The sequence below is a fragment of the Egretta garzetta genome, unplaced genomic scaffold (genome assembly GCF_000687185.1).
Source record: "Egretta garzetta isolate BGI_Z169 unplaced genomic scaffold, ASM68718v1 scaffold828, whole genome shotgun sequence".
Classification (NCBI taxonomy): Eukaryota; Metazoa; Chordata; class Aves; order Pelecaniformes; family Ardeidae; genus Egretta; species Egretta garzetta.
In genome coordinates this window covers 113,940-136,564 of record NW_009260636.1, presented here as the reverse complement: position 1 = coordinate 136,564, position 22,625 = coordinate 113,940, and the positions used below count along the sequence as shown (strand labels likewise).

At 37.4% G+C, this 22,625-nt stretch overlaps 1 protein-coding gene across 2 annotated transcripts; it reads right to left on the bottom strand.

Moving 5' to 3' along the window:
- Nucleotides 1-1,128: 1,128 nt before the first annotated feature.
- Nucleotides 1,129-19,591, bottom strand: TMEM62 (transmembrane protein 62). Of its 2 annotated transcripts, XM_035900971.1 has the most exons (13): nucleotides 19,440-19,591; nucleotides 18,202-18,339; nucleotides 17,086-17,131; nucleotides 13,340-13,481; nucleotides 11,221-11,345; nucleotides 10,955-11,077; nucleotides 9,936-10,091; nucleotides 8,291-8,450; nucleotides 6,488-6,601; nucleotides 5,440-5,524; nucleotides 3,794-3,898; nucleotides 2,788-2,906; nucleotides 1,129-1,857 (listed from the first exon to the last, which is right to left on the bottom strand). In XM_035900971.1, exons 2-13 carry the CDS (start codon nucleotides 18,239-18,241, stop codon nucleotides 1,531-1,533), a joined length of 1,542 nt encoding a protein of 513 aa, XP_035756864.1. In that variant the 5' UTR covers nucleotides 18,242-18,339; nucleotides 19,440-19,591; the 3' UTR covers nucleotides 1,129-1,530. The 2 variants fall into 2 exon arrangements, with proteins under 2 accessions (XP_035756864.1, XP_035756865.1); XM_035900972.1 differs by lacking the exon at nucleotides 17,086-17,131 and having other exon boundaries at nucleotides 19,440-19,523.
- Between the last annotated feature and the right edge of the window lie 3,034 nt (nucleotides 19,592-22,625).

Here is a 22,625-nt window from a genome sequence, read left to right as displayed (position 1 = left end):
GACTGAGACCCAGAAACACAGCCCTGATCCCCTTGCTTAACAGACATTATAGGCATCAGACTACACAATTCCTTCGGGATCTTCCATCCTGAGGACATTGTCTCCATTCTTTGCTTTACAGCTGAACTCTGACTACAGCTGGGAATCCCAGCAACAGTGATCATTCACTCTCCTTTCACTGGTCAAGTGTGGGAAAATTGGGAGCCTCAACAGTGGAAAACATAACTACTTCCTCCCAGAAAGAGAGCATGTTAATTAGCCAGCACTCCCAGGACAAGACCAATAGGCTATGGCTCAGGTAAATGTAAACACTAATATACATATACACACACCTAGCAGCCTATAAACTGCTCATATACAGTATTATGAACTGAAAACGTATATAAGCATAGGACTCTTACTGTGAAGGCCACCACAGCACCTTTGCAATAACCATTACTTCGTAAAGACATCTGGTCTACTCTTGTAGTTAGTCTTGTAAAAATATATGTAAATCTTGAAATACAAAGCAAAGTTAAGCACAAATCCTGGAGCTCATTATCAAGATCTATGCTCATTTTTCTTAACATTATAAAAAAAGATAATTTAATGAATTAAAAATATTTTTCCATTCACAGTAGTAATGAGCAAATATTTCCATTTAGTGATTCTGTCCTGGTTTTGGCTGGGATAGAGTTGATTTTCTTCCCAATAGCTGGCACAGTGCTGTGGTTTATATTTAGCATGAAAAGAATGTTCATAACACACTGATGTTTTAGTTGTTGCTAAGCAGTGCTTACACCAGTCAAGGACTTTTCAGCTTCCCCTGCTCTGCCAGGTGCACAAGAAGCTGGCAGGGGGCACAGCCAGGACAGCTGACCCCAACTGGCCAAAGGGCTATTCCAGCCCATATGGCCATACCATGCTTAATATATAAACTGGAGGGAGTTGGCCAAGGGGGGAACGATCGCTGCTCAGGGACTGGCTGGGCATTGATCAGCAGGTGGTAAGCAATTGCATTGTGCATCGCTTACTTTGTATATTCTTTTATTATTATAATTATTTTTCCTTTCCTTTCTGTCCTATTAAACTGTCTTTATCTCAACCCACAAATTTCACTTCTCCCCCTCCCCCCCCAGTTCTCTGCCCTATCCCACTGGGGAGGGGGAGAATGAGCAAATGGCTGTGTGGTGTTCAGCTGCCTGCCGGGTTAAATCACAACAGATCCATACAGACATATCCACCTTCTGTATCACAACCCCTCCTATTATGGAGATTATGACACAGTTTACTGTATACTGTATTAAGGTATAATGTATAACTGTGTTATATAACATGTATTATACAGTATATTGTATATGTATAATACAATAAAAGTTTATAATACATATTGTTATACATTTACTATTTAATACAGCTCTGTAGCAATGCAAGTGCAGCTTCAGATCTTACCACCTAATGGTTGGGCTGTACAGAATTCCAGCATCACAAAACTATAGGTTGTGCCTTGACAGTTTTTAAGTCAAAGACTTTGAATACTTATATTGTACTTCAGGAACTCTGACAGTTTTTCATTTCTACTATGTAAGTTCTGAGCTCAGATGATTTCAGTGTCCAGGTTTTATAAATCAGAGCTGAGGTCAGCACCACCAGCCACGTTCGCATTGGGGAGAGGAAGAAAGCCAAGGTCCCATAGGTTCTCTGCAGGAAATAGCAGGAATAGACCTGCCAGGCCAGGAGGAGAGCCATCGCCAGGTGAACAAGCACAGCCATGAGGCGTCGGACATGCCGGATGTGAGAACAGAAGCTGTGACCTTGGCATCGCAGCAACAGGCACCAGCACAGATAGGCCATTAATGGCAGGTTGAAAAACAACATCTGAAACGAAGAGCAGAGAAAAATAAGACCACGAGCAAGCCAAGTGTTCTGGGTAACCTACATGAGGGCGTGGAAAGATAGGATAAAGACACAGCACATGAAGCGGTCCCATTGTAAGGGCAGAGTAAGATTCCCAGAGCTGGAAGCTCAGGATGCACTTCCAAGACTCTGCAGCTGATAGACCCGTGGCTGCCTGTGCCTCAGTCCCAGGCCAAGCACTCCTGCCCGCTCCCTTGCAGTGGGAGGTACTGACATGCATCTGACCTTCCTTGGAGCTGGTTCAGGGAGCTAGACTTGGCAAAATACTAGCACAGTAAAAAAGGAAAGTCCTTATGTCAGTTTAGCTCTCTGACCCAGCCCACTGTGGTGTCAGACAAGTGTTAGCACTGGCATAAGGGAGGGACAATGAAGGAGGCAACACGGGCTTGGTCTGGCTTAAATGCCAAGGAACTACACCCTCTCTTTCAGATTAATGGCAGCTGGGAAAGCCAGAGGGCAGGCAGGTCAGACTGCTGGGAAAACTGGACTCTGTACTTGGAGAGTGACACCTACTGATCTGAAGTGTTATTCAGTGTGCAAGGGCTGCCCTGTCCATTCAAGGTCCTTTTGCTTAATCAACCTGCGCATGAGCCAAGGACAAAACAAAAATTTAGAGTGGTAAATCTGTAGAGATGGCCTCGAATCCAGACATCCAGGGAGTCCAAAGCAATGTCAAATAGAGGAAAAGAGAAGTTTGAGAAAATAATGCACAACCTCCTTCATTTATACACTTTAAATTTGCACAAGGGTGAGAAAGAGCTGTGTAGTCAGGCATGGCCACTAATCTTTTCTATCCTTCCCAGACTCCTTTCTTCATAAAATTATTAAAGAAATCGGAAAAGATTCTCAGAAGAAAGCAGTTTGTCAGGCTTAATTTTTATAAATCTGTACCTGTAAAATCCCAACCATAAATGTAAGACTGCCCTGTAAGAAGGTACCACCGACGAACACTCCAAAGGAAAAACAGGCCCCCACCTGGCCATCTACCAGTTCACCTACAAACCATGGTCCTGGAAGAGAGGAAACCAAACAGACAGTACCATCAGAAAATACAATATGGCCCTTTTTCACATGGCCCCTTGTCCTCCTGAGCACAAAGTGGTTAACTGGGGAAAATGAATTCTCTATTGCTTGTCTATAGTAATAAGCCTAATGTTTTCATCTTCAACTAACAACAATTTGATGAATGTTCCCAACGTGAAAATATCATGGTGCACCAATGAGTTGTGACATGCAATGAAAATACTTTTAAGCTGGTTTCATCTCTGTGATAATTTTCAGCACCACATGTAACATTTTCCTTATGAGAGAAGTGAAAAGTTAGATTCTTTCAAATGCTGGCCTTTCCCCAGAATTACAGTAAAACATATGAAAGACATGGTCATAAAAAATTTCAGTATGGCTCAGCTTAGAAGTCAAAATGGGGAGGCTGCACTATGTTATGCATACTACAGTGACTGCCAAGAAAGTAGCTATTTTAGTAACACATTATCAGAGGAGAAATAAGCTAAAATTGTTAGCATCAGAGCTGAGGTATCTTCGTGATGTGTCATGTGAAATGTACATTCCATATACTCATTTTACACCAAGGTACAACCGGATCTTATTCAAAGAATAAGTGAAAACCAAATTAAATTTAAAAACACTCACTTTGCTTTCAGAGTAGTTGAATAATTTAAGTGTTTGTTTAATTAATTCTAGGGCTTCTAAGTTAGGCTCTTAAAAACAAACCTTTAGTCTCTTTTGACATTCTTTTCAAGTTTCACATAAATTTTGTAACTTAAGTAGATTTTCCCCGTTCTCCGAGATGTTAGAATTCTCATTTTTCATCAGGATCTGATGTGATGTGTAACTTAAAAATACTAATTTATGTCCTCCAGTACTCTAAGTTACTTACCCAGAGTGGTGTATAAATTCAGAACCAGAATTGAATAATAGAAGGCGTTTGTTTTACTGAAGACATGAAGGGAATACGAGGTCAGAGTAAGTAATCCTGGCTTTTCTAAACAGAGACAACATTTAAGAAAAATACACTTGATTCAGGTTGCAACACACATATACACACATACAAATATTGGTCTTTCTGAAACAAATCTGCATATTATTTACTCATTCTATTAAATAAGAAATATAAAAATACTATCTGGTATGTCTACAGAACAAATGCAAGGGAATGCATTTCTACTATTACTGTGATAACTGAAAGTAAGGCACTGATAAATATAACAATCTATGTTAAAAACAGCAGAAGCAGCTGCCATTCTAAATAAGTAAACTTACTGTATGTAAATAAAACTGAACGACCATTCTATACCCAGAAAATGAAGTTAGCTAGAATGAAAAACATGGAGAAAGTTCATATTAAATGAAATGCAAGAGATTCAAAGCAGTAACTGTGCAAGCTCAAAAAGGCAGGTAACCAGGGACTAGATTTTCTTTGATTAAACTGGATTTTCTTTGATTAAACCTTAGTGAGATCTGATAGTAACTCGGATACAATGAAGAATAGGTGTTAAAATGGCAGCATTCTGACAAGTGTGTGATGTTGGCCAGAAAAAAAAAAAAAAAAGCAAGATTCATTTTCTAACTGAAGCAGGCAATTCATAGATTGAGATCAAGAGAGCCTTCCTATAAAAGCTAGCCTTTAGGTTTCACCTGTTATATAGCTGCCCTTCTCACAAAGCATTAACTCCCAGAGGGCAAGCTTGACCTTTGGAAATCAACAAATTTGTTCACTAATTTGTAAAACATTTGTCATGGTATTCAGGAAGCTAGCTGCTCAGAGTGCTAGCTCTTTTCATTTTTAGCTGCTGAGTTCTATAAAGGCAACTGAAAATCTATTCTATGTAAGCAGCTGCTGTAGTTACCTCGGGATGCTACACTATTATGAGTATAAATGAAACGACATACGCTGACATGAATAGGAAGGGAGGTGGCTTCCAGAAAAATCTCATTAGTAAGGTGTGGTTCAAACAATTGTTTGAAGGATAAACACCACAAGCTTAACAGTATTAATTTTCATTTACCAGATTTATCACAAACAAAATATCAAGTTATGGCAGAACTGATCTTAATATTATTTTGAAAAAGACCCAAGCCTGTTCACGTTCTTTGCAAAGATTAACAAAAATTATTTTTGCAGAAGGAAACCTGTTTCTCCACTCAGGTGACAGAAAATTCTGTGCCAGCTGTAGTGAAACAAGCACACATACAGAACTAATACAAAACAAAGCATTCCTTTCCCTATGCACTGGATTCTTCAGTGAAAAAATTAAAGTTAAACCTTTAGACTTCAATTAATTACATTTTTGTTTAAACAAAGATGCCTGGTCAAGGTTTTAGTTTTTAATTTACTGCATTTGATATATCAGAGGTTTTCTGGGTCCCCTTAAAAGCAAAACAGCAGCTTCTGAGAACCCAATCAAAACGTGTATGGTGTTTAACAGCGCAATTACTACATCTATTGTTAGCATACAGATAAATAGTAAAAAAAAAGTTTAGGGAAAATTAGATCCTCTAAAACCCCCAAACACTGGTTCATACCTTTGAGTGCTGGCTTTTGGAGGTATCTGAAAATAACGAGCAAGGCGATCTGAATCAGCACAATCAGTCCAAAGAGCACACGAGCCTGAAACGACAGTTTCAACTCTAAGCCAGCCCTGGAGTAGTAGCTGCCTGTGAGTGTGCCTTGTGGACATTGATAGAGTGATACAAAGATTTCTACCTGAAACACATATTCCAAGCTTGATGGTGTCATTGAACTGAAGAGTAAAATTAAACTTAAGACTTGTTTCTAAATTGTTGGACTTGCATCTTATTGACTTGAATTCAGCTGGATGGCTGAAACTGATATGCCTGGGTCTTTCAAAAATGGGGCTTGTAAAACACATCCATTGAAAAAGTGTAAATACACTTCCCACATAAAACTTTTTCCGAGTGCTGTACTGAGTAGAACTTCTGTTCAATACATTGTGGAGAATATCGGTTACTGATTAACAAAACTCATATAATAATTTTAAGCCAATTATGATACTACCTACAGTCATGTGGACTGTCCTATGTTGTATAAGTGCACCTAAACTATTATGACATGCCTTCTTTGCATATGCCGAGCTGTAACACTTCTGGATATGACCTGGAACTTACTGAAGTCAATGGGAATTTTGCCTTCCTCTGCTAGAGCTAGCTATAATGGCAGCAGCTGATGTGAGACTTTTTCCAGCATTCTTGCCAGCACACGTATCACCACAGATCATGGTGAGGCTTTCTTTGATTTAATGTTTCCTTTTTCCACCATCTCCAATAGCCTCTCTTCCATTTCTTGCTTGCACAAAATGCGTGCATACCTATGCCCAAAAATGGACAGTTGTGACTAAATCCAGGAAGTCAACTGTTTGCATGAACCCTTGCTGCACATTCACGTTTGAAGCATGCAACTTGAGGAAGGAAACTTGAAATATTTGTAAAATTCCAATGGAGTCCAATGGAAAAAGCAAAGTACCTTCAAGTCTATCAGAATTTAGGAAAATACCTCCTGCAGTCTCTGGGGAAACCAACATGGAAGGACAGCTGCTTTGCTCAAAGTACTTACTAGAACATAGTAGTCAGTGAGTAGAATAACAGACGGCCAAAAGCCAAATCTAAGAGAGAGGTTTTCTTCCATAGCAAATATATGACCTCGTGTGCTAACTCTTCCTGAAGCATCCTAGATTGATATAAAATGAGAGAGCAATTAGATACCAGCAGTGCACAAAGTATCTAGTTGAAGTTGCTAATTATCATTGCAGCTTTTCTGGAAACATCCCATTGATGCATGCATATCTGGCATACGGCTGTATTAAATACTTCTACCTACAAAGGATTACTTACTGTCAATTTTGTAATTTCAAGTGAATTGGTGATTGTAAAATTGTAATCTCAAAGTGCTACATATGAAGGACATCTTGTCAGAGGTTCAGCCACTTGTGGAATATAGTGACCATTTATTGGCCACCATCACCACCACTTGTTTTCTGAAAGCTCAATTCTAGGTAATAGTCCATCCTAAAATATTTTGAAGCTTTGTTGTGCTTCTTTTCTGGTGTATTTGCTAGAAATTGATACTGATAAACAATAACAGTGCTACATTTATTCAACAGTTTGGTATTTCTGCATGTGTAACGCTGACACCTTATCTTCCAGTACATAATAAATGGTTTATTTAGAGTAAAGGATTTAGTAAGTTTTGTGTGATTACAGCTAAGACAATATTTAGACAATCCCAGAAACAATGTACAGCAACTGAGTATTTGTATTTTCTCCAGGTACCTAACTCAAGTTAATGCTTCATCTTCCCTGCTTTCCCAAAACTATTCAGTTACTAGATGTAACAGTGATTTATGACTGGAGGGGAAAGGAAATTAATTTTCTAACAATCCCATTCAGTTATCTGATAACAAGGATGTATTTGCAAACAGACTATTGCTATGCAGGCCTGTATAACCTTCCTCAAATGTTACTCAGTTTTGTGCATATGTTTTCATCATCATTAAAAAAACCAAACCACTTATAAAATGCAGCTTTCCCAGGTAAAGCATCACAGAAATTGGTAGCAAGCAAGGAGGCAGAACACTGGAAGTACAGAAAGGCCACTAGAGAAAAAAAAAAAAAAAAAAAAAAAGAGCAGTATCACTCTTGTCCTGTGAGAAATAATGCCTAGCTGGATTCCACCAAGCAGGACAAAGTTGACTTTCCCATTACTATTGTGCAAATGTGCAGAATGTTAGAACAGTCTGATAGAGTTCTTCAAAAGCCACTTGAAGGTACAAAAATAAAATATAGTACCAAGAACAGAAGCATTCACTGAAAAATGTTTTGTTTTTTTTTTCACCCAGTAATCTAATATCACTTAAGTCTGATATTCTGGGAAACAGAAACCTTATTCACTGTCAGCCTGTAAGAGATCATAAAAAGAATTTCAAATAGATAATCAAAGACAGCATTCCAATCTTCCAGATCCAGTTCCTTTGCCTTCTGAACTAACATGATGCTACTTCCTATTCTCCTTGATCAAGCACAATTATTTTTTTTTCCCCAAGACAACTTTAAAAGTTAATTGTTGCCTGTTACTAAAAATAATGTATTTTTGACCAATTACTTGCTTTTCTGTCATGTCTTATTATATTTCTCATGAAAAATTAGAATTCTTTCTTTTGTCCAGACGCTTTACGAATGTTTTAGTGTTCAGCAGTCAGTGTTTATTAATTTAATAAATCCTTTGGTTATTGTAATTGGACAAATATGAAAGGAAGCCTAGTGTCATGTATTTTGTCCCTAGTTATGTGATGCAGAAGGGTGACAGAGCAGACATGACAACATAAAAATTCAATACAAAGAATGCCAACAGGTATCTTACCTGGACAACCACATCTATGTGATGGAACCCTTCACTGTAGTTTTGCGGGCTCCACTTCAGTATATAGAGAGGGCCAGACACCTGATGTGCATTCCCCAAGTAAACTCCGTCTATACGGACTTCGACAGAGATAATGACAGAAGGAGAGAAGGCCAGAATTCTAAGGAGTGAATAAAAAGCAAAATAAACAGATTTGTTACATGACTTGCAGGTTTGTCATTACTTCCTCAAGAGAAGTCCCTAAAAGATTGTGCTACCTTGTACTTAAGAGTTCAAAAGAGTTAGAAATTAAAATGGTGAAATATCTATAGGCTAATGCTAATATGGTAGCTCTTTCCTACAGTTAAAAAGAAAAGTTCTGTTTGATATTGTGCAAAAAAGAATAGGGTAGAAAACTGGGCTGTGGAACAGATGAAAGAGTGGCAGAGATCCTCAGGTCCTGGCAGAAATAATCTTAGAGCTCTTGCTGTCAAAACATTTGCTAACACAAGTGAGATGCATCCTCCTGCACACACAGAGACACATAATGAAATACTTGTAGATATTGTCATTAAAAATTGCCAGTCTCTCTCTCTAAAGTCCTTTGCTGTTGGGTGTGGGTGGTGGTCTTCTTTTTTTTGTTAGTTTTGTTTTTTACTTTTTGCTAGTCAGAATATAACCTCTCAGTCTTCGAATTTATGAGAAATGGAGGGGAACACAAGACTGGTATTACAAATCTGAGGTACCAACAAACGTAGTATCATTTGGCAGTGCTTATATCCAGAGAAACAGTGATACTAATATAGACTCGATATACTGTGCATGTAATTTCTTTTATTTCTCCAAATACAAAAGGCATTCCAGAGCATGTTTCAGTCAAATGAAGGACTCTCATACAGTTATGGTGAATGATTCTACCAGTTAATATACTTTAAATAATCATAAGAATGTTCTGATAAGGTTCTAAACAGGAAAGTAGGTAGACTTAGTAGGACGCTGCTTCCTAACTGAAAAGTATGATGAAGTTCTTTTGATTGTAATTCTGTGTATGCAATATACGAATATATTTCATGCATATTGGTCTAAGAGCAAATATAAGATGTTGGGAAGGGCATAGAAATTTGAAATACAAATGAAAAAAATAAATAGAAAAGGTAGAAATGGAAAGATGGAGAAATTGAAAACAAATATGAAAATTGGCAAAGGCTTAAGATGTTTTAATATACAAGGGATGTAAAATTGAAAACACAAGAGGCTAAGAAGTCCAAAGCAAATAGAGAAAACCCTTAGAAAAATACATAGACAAAAGTCCTGAAATCAGCAGAAACAATGTGAACATGCAAGATTAATAACACAGATTATCTGTTAATCTAATTCTACCAGCTTTGTTTACATAAAAAAGTTCAATTAACTTTAGGGGAAATAACTGCATAAATAAACCAAACATGAATTACTACTATATAATCTCCTTTTACCACAGATACGATACAAAGTGAGGTCTCAGGAACAATCTTCCAAAGAAAAGTGAATTCTGAGAACAGTGGATACACATTTTTTAAAAAAGTTTTGTGTATATACATATATCATAAATGTACATTATAACTGAGAAAGATATCAACTATTAAAACACAGTTAAATATTGTAAAATCAAGAGATTACAGAGTACCTGATATGAGTGGAATGAAGAATTTTGACTAGTGGTTCATGGGCAGAACTGCTGTAAAGGAAGGATTTGGGATTGGTGATGAGAACTACAGGCCATTCTTCAAATTTAAGATCTGCGAAGCTAAGGAGGTCATGATCAAATGCAAGAATCCGGTACCTACAATGAAAAGAAAAAAAAAAATCGTTCATAGAAACACTACTGCATGCACAGCTGACTTCCATGCTTCCTAAGTTCCTAAACAAAACTTGTTTGATTTATTTTCCATTTATTCTCTTCTGTAGTTGATCCTACATTAACCAACTCTGCTGTATTAACTATACAGCTGGCTATCTCTGAACAGGCTCATTTTATTATAAATCACTGAAGCACCACTCAAAATTCCAAATGTCAAGATCTATTGAATTTTGCACATGAATCAGATAGATAAACATTATGTTAAAGAATTCAGATTTAATGTACATTACTACAGTGTCTGGGTAGGCACTCTAGTTATGGACAGAGACCCCAGTGTGCTCTCTTCCTGTACACATACAAGTGTCTTTCTCAGGATTACTGCAGAATAAAAGCTAACATACTAGTAGACATTCCATGTAGCATTGGACACTTTTTGATATGCTGCTAAGGTAACATTTCTCAGGTAGACTATTCTTGTCTCTAAAATTCTAACAGCTGTTTCAGAGCGTGGTTATTTTGAAGGAGTGGTGCTGAATTTTATTACAATTTCTTTGTCTATTTTGAATAGTAAACACATGCTAAATGGATATTTAGATGTCCTCTTTTTAATTTCTAAATATCAGGAATGAATCAAAAAATTACTTGACTTAATTTACTAGCACACTGTTGGCATAGGGAAAAAAATCCCAATCTTGCACACAGAGACATTTTTCAAAAGCGTTAACAGTAATAACCAGTCAGGCAGATCTCATGCTTCTTTCAAATTCTCCAAACAGCATAAAAGGGAATCACAGTGTAACCAGGTAGGCTCCATATAATACTTTGCTCACATACGGTTTACTTACCTCCTATTATCCATCCAGTCTCCCAATTCAAGTTCCAGAGTGCCACCATGGTGTTGGCTGTGCAAGGCTGGCATCAGCCCACCCATTGTATGGAAATGTCCACATAAATAGGCTGTGGCAGAACTAATGAAAGAATATAAGAATTGTTATTATTTGGGTGGGAAGGAAATATTGCACAGACCTGGAAAGTGATACATGGGTATATGAAGAGAGGCAAGAAATGTACTTCAGACTAAAAACATACAGGGAAAAAAGAAAGATCTTACCTCATTAATGTTCGTATTCCTGGGGCTGGGGAGATGATTGTTGAGGTAGGAAAATGGCCAAACCAGATAGTATGATTGCTGTGCAGACTTTCTGTTGCCATCAAAGATAGCTCTTTCATTTGATTCTGAAATGGGCAGGTGTTTGAAAGACAAACAAACAAACAAACAAACAAACCTGTTTAACATCCAGGCTATTTGGCAAGAATAGCAAGAGGAAAGCAGAAAGATACGAAAGAATGCTTCAGGGACCTGTGCATGAACAAATCCTACTACTAGATGTATCCCTAAAATCTGATGTTAGAAAAGAAAGTGAAAACAAGACACTAACACCTTCCTCGCAACCTAACACAGGAAAAGTGCAATAAAAGGAAAGATTTGGGTAAACAATATTTCTATCCTTTCTACTGCTTATTTATATAGTCAAAGCCAACACGCTTGAATTGATTTTACAAACATCTTTACCTTACAATCATCATCCTTACTACCTCTTGAGCTGCTAGATGGCCTTTTATAGACATGACAGATCACAGAAACTGTACCGTATGCGTCAGTCATTTAACTGGATGAACTATGATGCTGAATCCTGAAAACATTACTCAGCCATTGCTGTTAAAGTTAAGCAAAAATAACACTTCACACAGCAGGTAAAATTTCTCTCCTTTACTTGTTTGGCTTCCTACATTAAATCAACCACTTACTGTCCAGAGAGACTCCCAATACCAATAAGATCTCAAAGTCTAACAAAGGAGACAGGAAAACTAAAACCAGAAAAAACCACAAATCCACTCTTTCACCATTTTGCAGATCACCTTTTAGGGTAACCTAGAGAACTATCAACCTATTCTTTTTCCTCCTACCTAAAAAGAAACGTTGAAGGGCATGAATAAAGAAAACAGAAATATAAGTATATTAAAAAGGAATGGATTCAGTATACTGTTCTGGGTTAGTGTAATGGGCTTAAGTGAAATTATATTTTCTTTGCCTTTATGAATTTGGGCTTTAAGAATATTTTTACCTAAGCTATGCAATCAAATCACTGATACAAATCCAATTTATTTTTCTAATTCCTGGCAGAGGTTCAATTCTCGAAAGTTACAGGTATCTACTTTCAGTTTTGTGCAAAAATCTGCAAATGATGCTCTCTGGACTCCTGCTGCTGGGTAATTAGCAAGCAAATGCTTTACTTCATGCAGCCAAGGACAGGAGCTCCAGAATCAGCTGCATTTCTTAGCTCTTTCAGAGTCTGTCCACAAATCTACTTCACCTACTATGGTTTACAGTAAACAATGAGAACAGTACTTGGCAATCTGACATCACCTTTCATATAAGTATCATCAAGTGCTTTACAAACACTTAATTAAATGTCGAGCCTCCTTTAGACAAGATTAGAGGGACAACATTTTACTTTTCATTAAGGCTGTTATCACAGGCAAAGTATGACATCTGTTTACCAGAACACAGTAACTCTCTGCCAACACTTCAGAAGAGTATCTCAAGAACAATAGTATATCAACAAACTGCAGAGAAAAATCAAAGGGAAGCAAAATGTTATCTAAGCTGATATGCGATTTAAACTTTAGGATGAATGTTATTCTTTCAAAACAATACCATGTAATTTTTATGGTCTCAGAAGATCAGACCTCACTTTCATAAATGACACATTTCTTTATAGCATTATCTTTCACATTATTCCATTGATAAGTGGAACTCTCATCTGTAATATTAATGAAAAAAAGCATCTAACAAAGCAAAAAGGAGTGAAATTAGAAAGTTTGGGTTTTTGTTTTTTTAAACTTTACAGCATATAAGGAAATTATCACTCAAGTCTAGATAAATGCCAAGAAACTACTGACAGAGTCCTTAAAATGTCTAATTTGACATTTTTATACTGGATTATTTCTTAAAAGAGAACACACAGATACTCTATGTGTTAAGTGACACACTTATTTTTCTAAATAAATGTCCCACATGCATAATAACTTAAAAATGTAAAGACTCTTTTAGATGAACACAATTTTTTCAGACAATTCTTTATAAAAACAAACAAAACAAACAAAGCCCCCAAACAAACTGCTATAGAAGTAAAACAGCCAGCAAAATGGAATGCCAAGACTTATACCGTGTTTAAAATCCCGAAGAAATTATAGGGTCTCTTAGGGCCTGGGCTGAGTGTGGCATCCACACAGATGAATGAATAGTTCCCAAAAGAGGTTGTGTGGATGTAATGGAAAGAGCCATCTTTACGCCAGGCAGAGTATTTCCTGCCAAAATAAAATGGAAATATTGCTGTTAGGAAAGCTTGCAGTATAAATGCACAATTTCTTGCATTAGATCTAGCTCCATCTTGTTACTGCAGTAAATTGTTCTCTTAAAAATCAATTGCATTGGAAAGTCTGTACTTCAAAGAAGATACACTACATGGGTCATATGTTAAGACAAGCAGCAGGTTAGCACATAAACATTAAAAAAAAAAAAAAAAAAAAAAAGTTAGCATAAGGACGCTTTCCCTGAGCAACATAGTACTTTTTTTACAGATAAAGGATAGGCCAGCAGTATAAACCATGCAAACCAAACAGGCAAGATGACAGGACAGTATGATCTTACACCACTCTTAATTAAAGGAGATCTGCAAAGGAAAAAAAAAAAAAATATTGTTTTGGGCTTACTGTTGGTATCTGAAAGAATTTTTCCAGAAGAATTTTTCCTTGCTTACCTAGAAATATCAGGGACATCAAGTCTTTCCTCCGCTATTTTGTTAGAGATTTCTTAAATTACTCTGATATAGAATGATCAGCTGTTGGTTAATGGAATATGATTCTGAACCAAAGAAATATTGAGCCTTTTCAGTTATTTTCCAAAAGATCCAAAACAAAGACACTACAAAACACCGAATCTTATAAATAGCAAAGAAGGCTGCATTTCCTCTTGCTTACTACTCTTCCTTTGTTTCTTGACAAAGCAAATCTTACCAGTTCTCCTGTCACCTGTGGAATGTCACCAGAATTCTCCATCCAAAGAGCAAAAGGAGAGAGCAAAAAGGGTTGCTGCTCTTTTGCACGTCACCTGATGTTAATAGAGCTCTTGAACTTTAATCTTAAAATAATCTGAGAACTGTAAACAGGGAAGGACTTAAAATACATGTCAACTAATTCCACCTTTTTTTTTTCGCCCCTCATAGTTTTATGCCAATATCAGCTATGATAAATTTATGTAATGATGAATATATACATTGCTTTCTCTCTTTCCATTAACAATGGATATTTCCAGTTTTTCTAACTTCTAAAATTGAAGTGCTTTTGATACTTTATGCTAGTTGGAAATTGCACATATCCTCCCCTGGAGAAGACAGATAACATTCCAACTAATGGTACCTATTAAATTGCTCAGTTAAGAATGAAATTCTGTAACTAAAATGATTGTAATTCTGAGATTAACTAAAATTTACTGGGTTTAACTAGGGGGGATTTTTTTGTTTTCTTTTGGGTTTTGGGTTGGGGGTTTTGTGTGTGCATGTGCTTGGTGTTTTTGCTTTTGTTTTGTTTTTTTAAAACTCCCTGCACAACATGTGGAAGTTAAAACATCCCTGAGTTCAGATGATGAGTACGGTTTGAACACAGCCATCCAGAAAGCAGTTCATATCACTATTCCTCCACCAATCAGAAAAAAAAAAAAAAAAAATTGCCAGAAAGGTTGGCCTGAACAGAATAAAAGCCAATATATTAAAAACAGGTTTCAGATATAAATCAATACTTCCAACACCATAAAGACCCTTCCACAATGTTTATATTTTTGAAGTTAATGTTACCTTTATGAACATCATGAACTTCAATAAGAAAACTGGAAGCTCAGAAATCCTAAGATTATTGCCTTTAGTCCCACTTAAAGTATGTGTAACAGTCGAACCATCCTCTGCTCATGCTGTGAACATAAAATAGGAACCCATGTTTTTGTGTAAAAATATTACTGTATTTCAGTACAACTGCTGCTGCTGTCTTTAATTTTAATACATAATGAACACCAGAATGTGGTGTTGAATACCTGTTTTCCCTAGCCTGTATTTTTATATCTGCAAGCTACAGAGCTCTAAGGTATACAGCAAAGAATGAATTATTGGTTCAGTATCACATAAAGGCAAGCAGACAGTGCCCTACTGTCACTCAGACAAAAACAAAAAGAAAAAAGACATTGTACTTTTGACTGTTTAACTTCACAGGGGTAGGGGAGAAAAAAAGGGTTCCACAAGACTCAACACTCTTCCATCTCCTTTCTCTTTTCCTAGAGTGTTACATTTACTAAACATTTTCTTCATCTTCATGTTTTATTAATGCATCGGATTAATAAAATTGTTCCTGTAAAGGTAGTTTGGCCTTTAGTGATGCTTAATAGCTTTTGAGGACACTTAGTGCCTTTCTTCAGTCTTGGATAGAAAATATGATAACTTTCATTAAAGTTTCTTTATTTTGCTATGATGACAGACTATTATGAAGCAAAAATCATTGTGAGAACACATTTGTTTAGCAAGACACTGTTAATTATTAAGCAAAGACTTTTTCACCTGACTCAGAATTTCACTCAGAAATTCTTAGGTTGACTAACTTCCTTTGAAATTTCACCTTAATCTTTCCCAATCCCTTTTGCTATCAGTGCATCGTCAGTGTGGACTAGAGGCAGATGATCCATATATCTTTCCAAACAGTAAGCTTGTCCAAGTTAAACCGCAATTCAGGGATGATCTGGCAAATTCACTGGTGCTACATCTTCCCGTGTGTGTCACTAAGGTTTCTGAAAGCAGCCTGAAACTAGAGTGGAAGACTGATACTGGTTTGTCACATAGCCACAACTGTGGCAAAAGATATAGGATGTGCACTGCACTACTGCATCCAAAAGCCTTGTTAGCACCACATATTCATCCCTTCATGACAAATCCACATGTGAATTCCATGTTCTCCTGCAAATACAGCTGCTGGAGGATCCTATCCCAGAGAATTTATGGGAAAATGTATCTGCTCCTCCTGGGCCACAGGGAACTGAAGCAAACTGAACTATCAGATGTTTAATCTGTGTTCTTATTGCAAAGTGGATGGCTTAAGAGCCTGAATTAAAGTAGAATTTAGATTTCCAAGTCTTCCTCCAGTTCCAAAGAGTCAGAGCTGAAAGCACCACCAAAATTATGAGACAAGATTTTGTGTTCAGATGCGAAGGGCAGGAGGAACTGAGAGTTAAACACGAGTTACAACTGAGGCTACCTTTTCAATGTACAAGCAAAAGAGCCAGCTGAAGAGGGGAAAGTTTCCTCAACTATCTTCACATTTAAATCTCAAGCGTGTTCCTCAAGAACATTTGTCCACCCATCATCATCACCTGCCTTCTTGCTTCTCTACTTTCCGTTTTCTAAAATGACTCAGATGTGAAGAATGGCTCAGATAAAATTTAGACCTGTATGACATGAAAAGCCCTTTTATGCATGCTGAAAGAACATTTTTTCTTGCTTTCTTTTTCTTTTTTCATCTATTTTAAGGAGGAAAAGCATTCTTAGAGAACACTGGTTTTATAGAAATATACCATACAACTGTTCTGAGGAAACCTAACACATAATGCACAGAACATTTCCTAGACACAGGCAGATTTAGAATACATGCAATTACAAAACACAGAGGGATAAGAGATAAGTCTGTGCAAAGAATTCTCTATTTTCTCAACCTATTCTGCTCTACTAACTGGCAATGGAAAAGACATAGGGATTAGCAAATATGAACCTGGACTATAGGAAAGTCAATGAAAAAGCATGTATGTGATAATATACAGAATATTGTTTAGTGAGTTTGACCTTCAATATAATGGAATCTGTATGGTGAATAAAAGTACCTGTAATAATTCTGAACACTATCCAGGTGTGGAATGTTGAATGAATCTGTAAAGGAGAGAAAAAGGAAGTGAAGAAACTTTCAGATATAACTGATCATTGACCTCTGTATTTTATTTCCTAATGTTGAGATAAAGCAGCCTCAGCAGGCACTGAAAAGCTATATTTTTTTAAAATGCATAATTGACAAGCAGACTGTCTAACTGTGCAGAGAGGGCATTATATACTCGATGCAGTTGACCTAAAAGTGGCAACAGTTTTCTCATTTAAGTTTCAATTCAAAAAGTTGGTGTGGGAATGTAGATTGTCAGTTAGTGACTAAAAGCTAACCACGTGTATCCACTATGGCCATAAGGCTTTTCAGAAGCTTTTCAGATGCTTTTCAGATTGGGTGCATTCTCTATAAGACAAACCTAACTCATCCAAGGAAAATAAAGTAGCAATAGCATCAGAGAATAGCATGTGTAAAACAGACAGCAAGTTGGGGAGGTTCGTACTGTAACTGGGGTCCATTTCTCCATTAAAGCTGGTAACAGAAACCTGATAGGTAAATGGGAGTAAAATGCCATATAGGGGCTGTATATGACAAAGCATGCACTCTTTTTACCCCTTGCTAGGCTTCGTAGTTTTGCCCTTCCTGTAACAGCTGGCTTAAACAGCCTGCAGGATTGTTAGCTTGTGTTTGAATATTTAGAACGTAGCAACAACTGTGATGTGTACAAACTTCCATGAGTTCTTTCTATTCAAAAGAAGCCAAATTTCCTTTAATTGCTGAATGTGTGATACTTTTTAACTTAAACCTGTGGGGGGAGGTCTATGAAAAGTAAATTGAAGCCATTTCTTCAGTAGGGTAAGGTTACAGTTTGCCCTTCCATTAAAAGATGGGGTATATAAACTGACAACCTGGAAACTAACATCTGAAGCTACGTTCTACCACTTGCCAGGCAAAAGCAATAAATGCGTGGATGGCGAGCCCTTCTACTGACTCACAACCACCACTAACATGCTAGTAAGTACTAAGACTTTACCTCTATATTCTAACTTGCCTAAGTCAGCTCTGTAATCACAGGGGGAAAAAAAAAAAAAAAAAAAAAAAAAAAGTTTCATTTCCTTCTTACCATGATTGCCTTTGATGTCTATCCACTTGGTTTTTTCCATGACCCTTGATCTCTTCAGGATCAACTGGTAAGTTTTCCATTCTGCTTCTACCTGCTCAGATCCCAGTTTATCTCTTGTCTTGGCATCTGTCAGGTCACCTGAAAGCACACAAAGGTGAGATATAACTACAGGCCTACACAGCTTACAGAAATACTGTAACTAAGCAAGCATGCAACCCAAGCCTCCTCGTGTAAGTGGCTGCAGGCCTCTGGACGTTCCTCTCATCTGGTCAAAGAGGCTACTGTAAGGGTAAATGCCTTCTAATGCAGATGCAGCAGCCTGTTCAAACATCTGTCAACCATGTCACTGCAGCACTTTTACTAATGTGATGACAAAGTAAAGAAAATTATTCGTTATACTTGAAGATTCTAGTCATAGAAGCTCTGTTTAACGTTACACCTTCTGTATCCCCTCAAGCTCCAATTAAAGTTCAAACCATTCTCATTTCTTTTCACATAGTAATGCCTCCGTGCATTGCTAGTTAAAAGATGAATACTAACTATTTCTGAATTCTCAACTTAAAAAGCAAGCAACAGATAAGTAACTCTCTATAGAAACAAAATTCCAGGTCTAGCATTAAGATTCTAAAGCCCTGCATATAGTAACAGCTCAAAGTCTTTTTTATTTGCTTGCCAAAACTCAATCCATTTCAATGGCAATAGCAAGCTACCAAATTTCATCTGTCTTGGTGAAATGCTCAAATGGAAACCAGCAATGAAATCTTATATTAGTTCTTAAATTAGATGAATTTCATACAAATGAGTAGGTATTGTTCAGAGAGAGGAACTGGCTCTTAATGACTAATCAGAGACATTGCTCATTTTGTAATTTCAAATACGAAGTATGATGTAGAATCACTACCAGGAGGACAAGAAGGAAGGTAGCTGCTAGCAAGGACTAAGGTGTAGCGACAAATACTGGGAAAACAATAGCTATATTGCATAATTATGTATACTGTTATGTATAGTACACACTAAACTCACCATCAGACTCAAGACATTGAACAAAAACTCATTCTCTTGAGTTGAGAAGTTATTTCCTTCTGCTTCTAGCAGTCTAACTTCAGCTGCAATTCCATTCCCATTGGTTAAGATACATTAAGGCTTTAAAGCTCTCGCTTGAGATGCCAGAATTTTGTTTTTTTGCTCTTCCTTTGACAGCACATTCAACAGGAAATTCACACTTTTGAATTGCTTACCTGTTGCTAGAACAAGTGCTGGCTGGATTATATCAATTGTTTCAGAACAGAATTTTTCCAAGTCAGGAGCTCGTTTGGGATCCCGAAATTTACTGATATGAATATCTGATACCTGCAAAAGAGAAAAATGAAACACTGTCCCAAGCAGAGGGTTATTGCTGCCCAGGTTGCTCTGGAAAGCCAAGTACATTAGTGCAACGTAAGAGCAGTCATGGTGATTCAAATCAGTAGAAGGGATACAGAGAGAAATGGAAGTGGATGACGAGGGGAGAACAAAAGCAGAGCAAGCATATGATATTGCATCTCTAACCCCTAAAATCACATTTACATCAAGAAAATTTCCTTAAATCTAAAGGCATACAATAACGTGGGGAAATACTTAGCTATCTACAGTAAGTTTTAATGGCTCTAAGTGGCTTGTTGACTTTCAAATTCTGTGAGGTCCTGGTGCAACGCAGTGATCTTGCTGCAAGAGAGAATACTAAATAGTTCTGCAAAGCAGGAACAGGTTAAAGTTACCTAGAACTTGAAGAATACTGATTACTAATTTTGTACCTGGTCTGACATTTCCAGTAACTGGGTGGAAGGATTTCTAACATTCTACCCATGCATTTTATTGGAGCTAAAGAGTGTGCTTAGATCCCATTCCATGTGCCTTCATGAAGGCAAAGATTGCCCAAGAAATAATGACACCACTTGTACATAACTCTAAAAGATGCTGTTCATTTCTGAACCAAACAGTCAAAGCCGACATCAGAAGAGCCGTATGGGGCGGGATGGGGAGAATAAGAAAAGTGAGATTTTTTTTTATTTATTTATTTTTAATATTGTGGCTTTTCAGGCCTGTCCAAAATAAATCTTGGCTGAATGCTTTCAATTCCACTTTCCATTTGACTTCAATCAATCCATTATTAAATTATCCTCCTCAGTTTAGACAAATGGTATTTGATGCTCAAAAACCAGCAAGCACATGCTTGTGGCCATCTGATGATATCACTACCTGAGGAAGAAAAACATTAACTTTTAGATTCAATTTAATAAACTTGGCTCTTGTAAAGCTTTTTCCTTTTTGAAAAATCCCAATAAGATACCTTAGCTTCCACTTACTCAGTCATTTGAATATGTAGAAAACATTGCCTGAATACAGGCAAGGAAAATTCCCCATTTGCTTATATGGAACTTTTGCCTAGATCAGAATTGGATGCTAAAAGAGGTAAACACTTTCAGACATAACCTTAACTTCATTTTTATTGATACATTCAAGGTAATGTGAATCAAAGAGCACGGTAAAACTACCTCGATACATCAAACCCAATTTAGTGAAGGATACAGTATCTTATTTCACTTCTCCTCAGCCTGTGAATTCATCTATCTCAGCAATCAAACAGAGAAAATAAAAACTTCTTTTGCTGCTGTCTCCAGATTCTTCAGCAAAAAGTCTTACAGAAAACCGTACTCCTGTCCTACCAATAACTACTGAGAATGTAAATTTCCAGCATTTTAGCAGACAGCGGTTGGGAAGCCTGATTTTCTAGAAAGATCTTTCCACTTTTTTCCCCTACTATGATAAGAGTTTAAGATTATAAAAGGCTTTTCTTGTAAGTTCTAAGAGCTACAGTATCCCAGGACTTCTGAGAGCTGGGACTAAGTTTCTGTCATTACAAAAAGCCAGGAAATATGAAGATTTGGGGAGTGGAGCTTCTCCCATTTTCTTAAAATGAACTTCAAAAGTTGTCCCAATAAAAGGGAAGTCAGTGGGCAAGGGGAAAAGCTTGCTATGTTCTTATTTAATTTCCCCGAATGTAGGTAAAAGCCCACTTGCTGCATTTCTTCTCTCTTTCCCCTCCCTCTGACCAATGTGGAAGCCTGGCCTCTCTCATTGCATCATAGACAGTAACTTCCATCAAAATAGGTTGGAAGAGATTTAGGGGTGAGGAAAAATCACCATCCATATTCCCTTTCTAGAGAAGATGTGGGTCAGGAAAGGCAAGCATTAACAAGGGAGAATTACAAGGCCTACAGCATCAGTAGGATGCATCCAGCTGACAAAAATAGTAGAAAAATCAACTGTAAGCTTGTGAAATATTGAACTAGAGTGCCCATTAGGTACTGGTTAAGAAAGGAAGTTCTGCTATAAGAAAGGTGACAAGAGACATTAATACAAGATTATAATACAAAGATTGCAATTTAGTTCAGTTTAAGAAGAGAAAGTCCTGTGGATGGGAGGAAAATCAAGGCAGGAACTGCTGGGGGCAGAACCAATCATCTTGAGCTCTATCCAAGTGACCTAGGCTAGACCTGTGGAGTCACCAGGGAGCCTGAAGCCTGTTTCCCACAACATCATCAGGCACAAAGCTGGATTTAGTGCTTGGTTAATTTCCAAGTTAGGCCAATGATAAAGCAGCTGTTAAAGGGTACGTCTGAAAGAGAACGTAACCACTTGAAAGTAAAGCCAAGTCTCAAATTAGCTGTGCTGTGACCTATCCTTGGGAGAACTCCACTTGAAGTAACACAACCAGAGAGAACACGGCAAGCGATGCATGGAGCTGCACATGCTGCTTCTCTGCCTATCGCTGCAGCTGCTATACGCTGCTGTAGTTGACTCTCTTCAAGACACAGCAGCTCCAGATAGCAGCTTTATCTACATTAATTCAATCATATCTTTCATCTTGAAATCTGGTCTGCAGTAAAGATAAGCCTTAGGTCACTTAAGGAAAATTTACTAGGAAAACTGACTTTCAAAATACATCGCAATTGAAGAGAACAAAAGGACTAATAGTACACCAGCTTATGCACTAAAAGCATCGCCTGCAGCTAATACATTTAGGCAAAGTGTCCTTGAGTTTGAGGACAAAAGCAAAATAGTATTTGCTAGCAGAAACTGCACAGCAACTCCTGTGACATTTCAGCCATCGATTACCTGCATATAAACTGACTTTCAAAATACATCGCAATTGAAGAGAACAAAAGGACTAATAGTACACCAGCTTATGCACTAAAAGCATCGCCTGCAGCTAATACATTTAGGCAAAGTGTCCTTGAGTTTGAGGACAAAAGCAAAATAGTATTTGCTAGCAGAAACTGCACAGCAACTCCTGTGACATTTCAGCCATCGATTACCTGCATATATGTAAACAGCTTGCAGTTACTTATACATTAAGCACTTCAGGAATGCTCGGGGGGGGG